This window comes from Sarcophilus harrisii, chromosome 5 (genome assembly GCF_902635505.1).
Source record: "Sarcophilus harrisii chromosome 5, mSarHar1.11, whole genome shotgun sequence".
Classification (NCBI taxonomy): Eukaryota; Metazoa; Chordata; class Mammalia; order Dasyuromorphia; family Dasyuridae; genus Sarcophilus; species Sarcophilus harrisii.
The window spans coordinates 85,891,623-85,901,599 of NC_045430.1; the positions used below are offsets into that span (position 1 = coordinate 85,891,623).

The window sequence follows — 9,977 nt, forward strand, 5'->3', positions numbered from 1 at the left end:
TCTGGGGATTTTTTGTTAGGGAGTTGATTACTAACTTGTTCTATTTCTTTTTCTAAAAGAGCACTATATAATCAATTTACTTTCTCCTCAGTTAATCTGGAAGGCCTATATTTTTGAATATAGTCATCTATTTCACTTATAAAGTTGGGCAACATAACTTCTTATTATTGCTCTAATTTCCTCTTCATTTGTAAAAAGTTTTTCCTTTTCATTTTTAAGACTAACAATTTGATTTTCCTCTTTCCTTTTTCAAATCAGATTTACCAAAGGTTTATCTATTTTATTCTTTTTTTCTCCATAAAACCAATTCTTAGTTTTATTTATTAATTAAATAGTTTTTTTTACTTTCAATTTTATCAATTTATTCTTTTAATTTTAGAATTTCAAGTTTAGTATTTAATTGGGGGTTTTTAATTAACTCTTTTTCTAGTTTTTTAAGTTGCAATCCCAATTCATTGATCTTCTCTTTTTCTACTTCATTCAAATAAGCCTCTAAAGATATGAAATTTCCCCTTATTACCACTTTGGCTGCATCCCACAAATTTTGGCATGTTGTCTCATTGTTTTCATTCTCTTGGATGAAATCATTAATTGTGTCTATGATTTGCTGTTTCATCCATCAATTCTTTAGGATGAGATTATTTAGCTTTCTATTATCTTTTCATCTATTTACCATTAGCTTTTTGTTGAATGTAGTTTTTATTGCATTGTGATCCGAAAAGAATGCATTTCCTATTTCTGCCTTTCTGCATTTAATTTTGAAGTCTTTATGTCCTGATAAATTGTCAATTTTTGTATAGGTTCCATGAACTGCTGAGAAGAAAGTGTATTCCTTTCTATCTCCAAACAGTTTTCTCCAAACATTTATCATGCCTAACTTTTCTAATATTCTATTTACCTCTTTAATTTCTTTCTTATTTGTTTTGAGATTTGATTTATCTAATTTTGAGAGTTCAAGGTTGAGATCTCCCACTATTATAGTTTTGCTGTCTATATCAGACATATCACTTGCCTCTTCGTGGGATAGAATTTCTTTCTTTTTATCTCCCCTTTTTTCCTTTTTCTGATATTATTCCCTTTCCATTTCTACTTCCATTTTTTATATTATATCAGTAAAATCAAATTATACATGCACTCTTTATGTATGTCCTTAATAGAAATAAAGTTTTCAGGAGTTGTTTTTACCTTTCTCTGCTTCTTTTGAGTCTTATAGTTGTAGGTAAAATTTTTTGCTTAGATCTGGTTTTATTCATGAGAAAAAATGGAATTCACCTGTTTCATTTTATGTCCATCTTTTCCCCTGGAACAAAATGCTCAGCTTAGCTAGATAGTTTATTCTTGACTGCATTCCAAGTTCTTTTGCCTTTTGGAATACCAGATTCCAGGTCCTTTGATCCTTTAATGTGGAAGCAGCTAGATCCTGAGTGACAATTATGGTGGCTCCTTGGTATTTGAATTGTTTTTATTTTTTTTTTTTTTCTGGTTGCTTGTAATATTTTTTCCTTAGTCTGATAGTTCTGAAATTTAGTTACAATATTCCTTGGAGTTTTTATTTTGGGGTCTCTTTTAGAAGGTGTTCAATGAATTCTTTCAACGCCTATTTTACCTTCTCATTCTATTACATCTGGGCTGTTCTCTTTGACAATTTCCTGTAAAATACTGTCTATGCTCTTTTTCTCATCATAATTTTCAGGAAGTCCAATATTCCTCAAATTATCTCTCCTAGATCTATTTTCCAGGTCTGTTGCTTTTCCAATTAGATATTTAACATTTTTTTCTATTTTTTCCATTTGATTTTTGATGTCTCAACGAATCTTCCATTTCTATTTGTTCAGTTCTGATTTTTAATGAGCTATTTTCTTCATTAGCTTTTTTTTAAAACTTCTGTTTGTATATGTCCAATTGTGTTTTTAAATGAGTTGTTTTGCTCTATGGAATTTTTTTATCAAATTACTATATTTCTTTTTACTTAGTTATTTTCTTTTTCCAGTTCACAAATCCTACTTTCCTGGGAGGTCTTTGTCTTTTCCAATTCACATTTCAGGAGGTTGTTTTCTTTATCCAGTTTATTAAATTTTTATTTTAGTGAGTTATATGTCTTTTCTGTACTCTCTTGCAGAGCTTCTCTTTTCTTTCCCCATTTTTTCTTCTAGCTCTCTTTTAAGATCTATTTAATAATTTCTTCTAGGAGAGCCTTGTGTGATGGGGATCAGGTTACATCCCCTTTGGGGTTTTGTTTGGAGACTGTCTGCTATCAGTCTCCTCAGGGTTGAAAACCTGTTCTCTTTCTGTATAGAAGCTATAGATGGTTAGAGTTTGCTTGGCTTTTTTACTCATTTTTTAAAAGCACTTAGGGCCTGCCTTCAGGGAAAGGGGATTACCAGCTTCCTCTACAGATAGATAGATGGATAGTAGCTGTCTTGCAAACAAACTGTAAAGATAGGTCAAGCTGTGGAAATGCCCTTGGAAGAGCCCTGCATCGGAAGTTTCTCTGGGAAACTGTCTTGGTGTGGAAGTTCTACTGTCCCAGGCAGAGCCCCCTTCCTCTTCCCTCTGTAGAATTTTGGCTGCCCTGGGTAGAGCCCCCTGGTGTGAAAAAGTGTGGCTGCCCTGGGCAAAAGCCCTGTGCTGAAGAATGCAGCTGTACAGCTGTCCTGTGGTCCCTGCTAAGTCACTTCTGGTGTTGAGTGGGAGTAGCCAGGTCCTGTTAAATTTTTGGAGTACATGCTACCTTTGGCATTTGTGTAACTTCTCTGTTTATTTATTGCTTTGCAACCAAAGCAGAGCAGCCAACCAATGGTAGAGTCCTCCCTGCAAATTCTCCATTCATGGAGACGGCCCCCACTTTGGTCCCATGCACTAGCTTCTGTCTTCTGCCTCCCTTCCTGTGTTGGCCTGCTCCTGCTGATCAGGACAAACCTTTTCTGGTGATCTTCCAGATTATCTTTGGCTGGTAATTTGTTGTACTCTCAATATTCATGGATTTTACCAGTTAAGCACTATTTCTGAGGCTGAATTTGGTAATTAGTAGTGAGGGTAGAAGGAGAACTTAGAATGATGTGTATGTCTTCTCTACCATCTTGGCTCTGCTCCCCCCCCCCCCACTCATCATTTCTTATAGAACAATAATATCAATTACATATTTACATTCTTATACCATAACTCGTTCAGCCATTTCCCCCTTAATGGGCATCCACTCCATTTCCAATTCTTCTTCACTATAAAAAGAGATGATGCTTGTTTTACAAATGTGGTTCCTTTACCCTCTTTTATTATTTCTTTGGAATACAGACCAAGCAGTGACACTGCTATATCAAAGTGTATGCACAGTTTTATAGCCTTCTTCAGAATTATTGGATCATTTATTTCATAATTCCACCAACAATGCATTAGTGTCCCAGTTCTCCCACATCCTCTTCAACATTTACCAATTTTTTCTGTCATTTTAGCCAATCTAAGAGATTTGAAGTGTCAACTCAGAGTTCTCTTAATTAGTATTTCTTTCAATAACAGTGATTTAGAGCATAGTTTCCTACAGAAAAATGGTACTAGCATGATTCTTGGTAACTCTGATAGTGTTGCCAAAAAGCCCGCTTCTATATTCAACTATTCTTGATTTTCCCAATTGCTAATGTAATTCCTCAGCAGCTACATTGTACTTTTATACAGATTCTGTATAATATACCCGCATGTATCTGTGTATTGTATGCACATGTATGTACTCACATATCAGAGTCATGAATATATGGCCTGTTTGCATATACATATTCCAAGTGTATGGGATAGCAAATAGATGTGCCATTTTTTATCCAGTTTATTTTGCAGATGAGGAAACTGAGAAAAACAAGATTAAGTGAGTTGCACATCAGGGACATGCAGATAATAATTGTCTGAGGTCTGGATTATAACTCAAATTCTCCTAATTCCAGGCCCAGTGTTCTAGCACAATGGTTACCATTGTGCCACCTACCTTCCTGGACCCAAATTAGGCAGGACTTTAATTGTGAAATTGAGGAACTTGTGTTTAACTTTAGCAATTAGTGAATCACTGAAGATTCTTCAGCAGGTTAATGACATGGTTAGACTTAGGTTTAGGAAGATTATTTTGGCTATGATGTGAATGATGGATGGCAGAAGGGAAATACTGGAAATGTTGAAACCTAGATCAACTAGATATTTTAATTGTCCTCATAAGAGGTCTGCAGCTGAAGGTTTAACATACAAATTGATTCCAAGAAAGAAATTTGGTGAGCAGATGATGAGCTCCTTCTGGGAAATGTGTAAAATCACATAAATAATAGTACTAAGTTATAACAATATCTACATTCATTAAAAATGTATATAACCAAAATATCCCTATTAGTGTTTAAGACAAATCTCATGAACATTAGAATCATGCACATATATGTTAAGTATTGTGGGAGAAAGAATTCATAAGATCATTTAAAGTCAGAGTACATTGCAAGGTCAAGCATGTCAATAGAGTAATCATGAAATAGAGTAATCAAAAGACAACTTCAAGTCACAGATTGATATCAGAAGCATACACTAAGATCTAGGGGAAAATAGGATAGGAAATAAGAATCATGTTTGCTCAGTTCAGTCAAGGAACAAAAGAATTCATAGTCAGGAGCAGTAAGGAAAATCTTCCAATGTATGTTCATAATTTGGAATAGGGTAAGGATGATTCATTTTTATAGGAAGAAATTATCTCATAGTCTCATTGGAGCATACCCCTTCTATAGTCACTTTTCCCTTTCATACTTCCCTTGCCAGGGTAGGTTCCAGAAAAAGAGATCATTATTCAGGATACTAGGAGGTAACTCCATTGGTGACTCTTCTTCCAACACTGCCTCTTACTTATGTTTACTATTAACAATCAGCCTATAGACTTATTTCTTTAACAAGAATATTTAATTAAATGACATGGCAGCACCAGCAATGGCAAAGCATTTACCCTTATGTAGGAGGCTCAGTTATCTTTACCTAACACACAAACTCGACTAATAGCATGTTGGCAGTGTATGTGATCAAAGCAACTGGTATGACTAACTGGAACTGCAGGGTCTCCATATCCTTTCTTTCTGCAGATGGTCCTCATGAAATTAGTTTCAAGGCATGATGTCAGGGATGGACAAAGGATGGAAGAGTTGCTCATCTGATTTGACACCTGGATAGGCACACCTGTAAATCTCACATTTATGAGGCATTGTAACTTGACAGAATGGGTCAGTTAACTGTAGGCTGATTGTCTTCTAAGCTACGTCCTAATGATCTGCTTCTACTTAACTAAACTCAACAGGTCACGGGAAAGTTGTAACCAGACAGAGTTCAGCAGGCTACTCTGATCCTGTTCTATTGCTGTTGATGTGCTGGACAAATCACTTGTCTCCATGATTCTAGCCTATCCTCCACTATTTCATGAAATCAATCCAATTTCATGTTCATTATTTCCAGGACATTATCTATATGTTTAATCATCTTGCTACTCCTTTCCCTTATGCTTTCAATTTTAACTAACATTAGGATCTTTTCCAATGAGTTTTGTCTTCTCATTATGTAGCCAAAATATTAGAGCTTTTGTTTCAGTATTTGACCTTCTAGTAAATAGCATGAATGAATTTCTTTAAGTATCAACTAATTTGAGCTCCTTGCTGTCCAAGGGAGTCTTTAAAAATCTTTTCCAACCTACAATTCAAAAGTGTAGATGCTGTGGTGCTCAGCTTCAGGAAAAGTGCTTCTGTGCTTTTTCATTTGGGGCAATGACAATTATCCTAAGTTCTTAGAATCTTATTCTGTTGAACTCCTTCAGAACCTAAGTTTTGAGGTTTTTCAAAAGCAGGCAGGAAGTGAGAGGGGACTAGGCTAGAATCCCTCTAGACATAAGAACCCTTACTAAGACTTTTCCCTCTTACCTGAATGGTGATCAGTTTACTAATTCCACTTTGTAGTACACAAAGATACATATGCATTTTGTCCCTCAACTCTAGTGCATTCTAACTGACTTTTTCATATGCAGAACAATCTTTGGTTTATTTCTGGGGTTGGGAAAGGAATATACACAAACAGACCCATTTATATATGCACACACACACATATGTGTGTGTATGTATAAATATATACACACAATTATTAAAGTCTTCTATACATTTCAGTACCTCATTTTAAAATTCCTCTTCATTTTTTTACTTGTTGAAGGAATGAAGGAGTCATTCCTTCTTATACGAAAAATTTAAAGGTGAGAGTAACATCACAAAGACTCTGGTGCAAATCTTCATTTTATCTATGTGGAAACTAAGGTCACACATCAACTTAATGGTTGATTTATAATTGACTAAGTTTCCCAATTGTCTATCCAATGGCCATTCTACTTCTTTAGTGAGGTGATAACTAAACAAATGCTCAGAATATACTTGCCAATCCAAACACAGCAGTCAGGGTCTGAATGTCATTTTTACTTTGTTATACAGGAAAAGTGGTACTGGGTGGAAAGAATCCAAATAGTTGCTTTCATGAGTATAAGTTTAAAGAAGCACTGGAGATATTGTTCCATTTTGTGCATTTGTTGTCCCTTAAAACTCACAGGCATAATTTTATGTATATTGCTAATTTTTCCTTTTTATCATGGGAGCATATACATTAGAATAGAGAAGACAGCCATAAATTTCCTGAAAGTTCATTTTCATACTAATTAAAAATAAAAACTTTAATTGAGGAGGGAAAGGTAATGACTTGTTCTTTGATATGCCTTGGGCACTATGGAGGAGAGAGTGACACTGATGGCATTGCACAGCCTTGTCCAATTTACTTGCAAATTAAGACATCCTCTTCCTGATTTTATTGGTCTTCTTTGAGAACACAGGAAGAACTCAGGAGTCCTGAGAACAATAGATAAAGAGCTGTAAAGACTGGACAGCACCTGGGAAAATACAAAATAGTGTAGGTTGTCCAGAATACATACAACATTTAGTAATAATTCACTTTATGTCTTATGACTTTGTATCTCAATCATGGTAGTCTCTTAATTTTTTGTGAGAAATGCAATTCTTTTTACTGAATCCCTAAAGGCTTGTTTCACTTGCTTATTTCTGAGGGTATAAATGAAAGGGTTCATCACTGGGGCCACTGAGGTCGTGAGCACTGATACTACCTTATTCAAGGCTACCCATTCCTTTGCAGAAGGTTTGATGTAGATGAAGATGCAGCTGCCATAGCTGATGGACACAACAGTCATGTGAGAGGAACAAGTAGAAAATGCCTTTTTCCTTTGTTGGGCAGAGGGGAATCTGAGAATTGTCCTAATGATATATGCATAGGACAGAACCACACACACCAAAGTGATAATTAATGTCATTATAGCAAAGATTAAAATCATCTTTTCTATGAGCTTTGTGTCAGAGCAAGTGATCTTTAGGACAGAAGATGTATCACATCCAAAAGAGTCAATGATATTTGAGTCACAGAATTCTAGCTGGAGTCCCAGGCTAAGTGGTGGAAGGATAATCATGAATCCAGCTAGCCAACAACAAAGGATAAAAGTAGTACAAACCTTATTATTCATGATTGTTGTATAATGAAGAGGCTTACATATAGCCACATAGCGGTCATAGGACATAGCAGCCAAAAGAAAAAATTCTGTTGCACCCAAAAGGATGACAAAAAATATTTGGGTGGCACAAGCATTATAGGTCACAGTATTGTCCCCACTTGATATGCTATATAGGAATCTAGGGACACAGACAGTTGTGAAGGAGACTTCTAGGAAAGAGAAATTGCGGAGGAAAAAATACATGGGTGTTTTAAGGTGAGGATCCAACAAGGTGAGGAAGATGATTGTCAAGTTTCCAATTACACTCAAAATATAGGTGAGAAGAAGAAAGACAAAAAGGAGGACCTGTAGTTGTGGGTCATCTGTAAGCCCTTTCAGGATGAATAATGTTATTCCTGTGTGGTTTCTCATTCTTGACTTCTAACATTAAAAAGACCTATATGCAAAGGTAAGAAAGAGATTGAATTGGAGTTGGAGTATAGTAAATTATGTTTAGAAATGGGATTTAGATAGAAAACCTATTTAAATTTATTACATGATTTTTCTTCCATAATTGGCAAGAAATTTTGGAAATGTTAGCCTTGAATGCATGTCAGTGTAAAGATAGAGAATTTTAATTTAAATATATGGTAATTCAGCTCTTCAGCCTCCTGGTAATGGCAGAACTTCTGGTCACTTCTATTTGAACCTTTATCTTATACCTCTGAATTCCTTTTCTGTGTTTTTTACATTTCTGAGGATAAGTGACTGACTACTCATTTTAAGATGGCTGTGTATAGGCTTGGAGTTGATTTTATGAGTCTGAGAAGTACAGACATCTTTGGTCTTAAGTCAATATCAGTTGCCCTTCAGGAAAATGTCCTTGTCAACTATTCTAGGGATTCTTGGATAGTATGAGTGGCAGCCCATGAACCACAAATATTTATTTTGACTTACCAGAAGACATGAATTTAAAGAGAGTCAGAAGATGAAATATATCACTGTTTTTTAAATCTGTTAAACTGCTTTATGTTCTGGTGTTTATGTCAACCTTTCAGAAGAGTATAAAAATACATATTATTGATGCTTATGGTTCTGTCAATGTGAGCCTGTGACACATTGTGTCTTTTTGTGTTCAACAGTTCTTTTATTGAGAGAAATAAAAATCTGTTCCACATTTGATTTACATTTTCATTAGGTACCCCATTATTTCTTTGTTGGACACTCTAGATAATAGCCAAAACTAAACTTTCAGTTAAACTTCTCTGATGTGCTGTGATAGAGGTCTAATAATCAAGAGTGAGAGAAAAGGAGACTGGTAAATGTTCTAAATGGTCAAGTCCTCCAGTTCAGAACTTAATAGACTATATATGTCTAACCCCAGATCAGAGAAGTTCTATAATATATGAAGAGTCTCAGGCCTGATGGCCCCAGAAGTGGTTGTTTCAGGTTGGTTAAGTTGGGAACAGGTCCACCTATTCTGGAGAATAATTTGGAACTGTGTCCAAAGGGCTATAAAATTGTGCCTTTGGCTCCTTGACTCAGCAAAATTACCATTAGGTCTATACTCAGAAGAGATGAAAGACAAAGAAAAAGGGCCTGCATAAATACAAATATTTAAAGAAGGTTCTTTTGTGGTAGGGGAGAATTGGAAACTGAGAGGTTACCCCTCAACTAAGGGATGACTGACCAAGTGATGCCGTGATTGTGATGGAGTATTGTTGTAATGCTATTATTCTTGTTGCAGGAGTTCTTTCTTAATCACTTTTTTGCATCACTCATGAACTTCTTTGGCATTATGATGAGGCCTGTGAATCCCTTCTGAAAATGATCTTCAAGCGCCTAAAAAAATCACATTATTACAAGGGAAACCAATTAAATTCCAACACAGGTATAAACATATTAAAAAAAAAACACAAATTCACAGACTCAAGTTAAGAATTGCTGTTCTATGGACTTTTTTACAAATAGAAAAAAAGAGATTATTTGTGTAGTTATGATTATTAAGATACTTAGAAGGAATTATTATTATTAATGGTTATCATTATTAAGTTCATATAAATAGAAGGAATGAGTGCAAATATTGTGTTGGAATGATCACCAAAAAAAATAAAATAAAATAAAAAATGAAGCCAGCTAGGTGGTTCAGTGACTAGAACACTGCAGTCAGGGGGACCTGAGTTTAAATCTGGCCTCAAATACTTGTCATTTACTAGATGTATCATTTTGGACAAATCACTTAATCCTGATTTGCTCATCAAAAAAAAAATGAAGTGATGAGAAAGAGAGATGCACTTGGAGAAGGAGGAAGGAAGACATAGTGTGAAGAAAATATTTTCAAATAAAAGAAGCATGCAAGTAAGAGCCTTTATTGTGAAAGGGAAAATGAAGGTGAAGTTATACACACAAATACACACACATATCTATATCTCTATATATGTATATATAT

At 35.1% G+C, this 9,977-nt stretch overlaps 1 protein-coding gene across 1 annotated transcript; it reads right to left on the reverse strand.

Annotated features, from left to right (window-relative positions):
* Positions 1 to 7,021: 7,021 nt before the first annotated feature.
* On the reverse strand, positions 7,022 to 7,963 carry LOC100913541 (olfactory receptor 6C2-like). The gene has a single exon (XM_003772722.2). It carries the CDS (start codon positions 7,958 to 7,960, stop codon positions 7,022 to 7,024), a length of 939 nt encoding a protein of 312 aa, XP_003772770.1. The 5' UTR covers positions 7,961 to 7,963.
* Between the last annotated feature and the right edge of the window lie 2,014 nt (positions 7,964 to 9,977).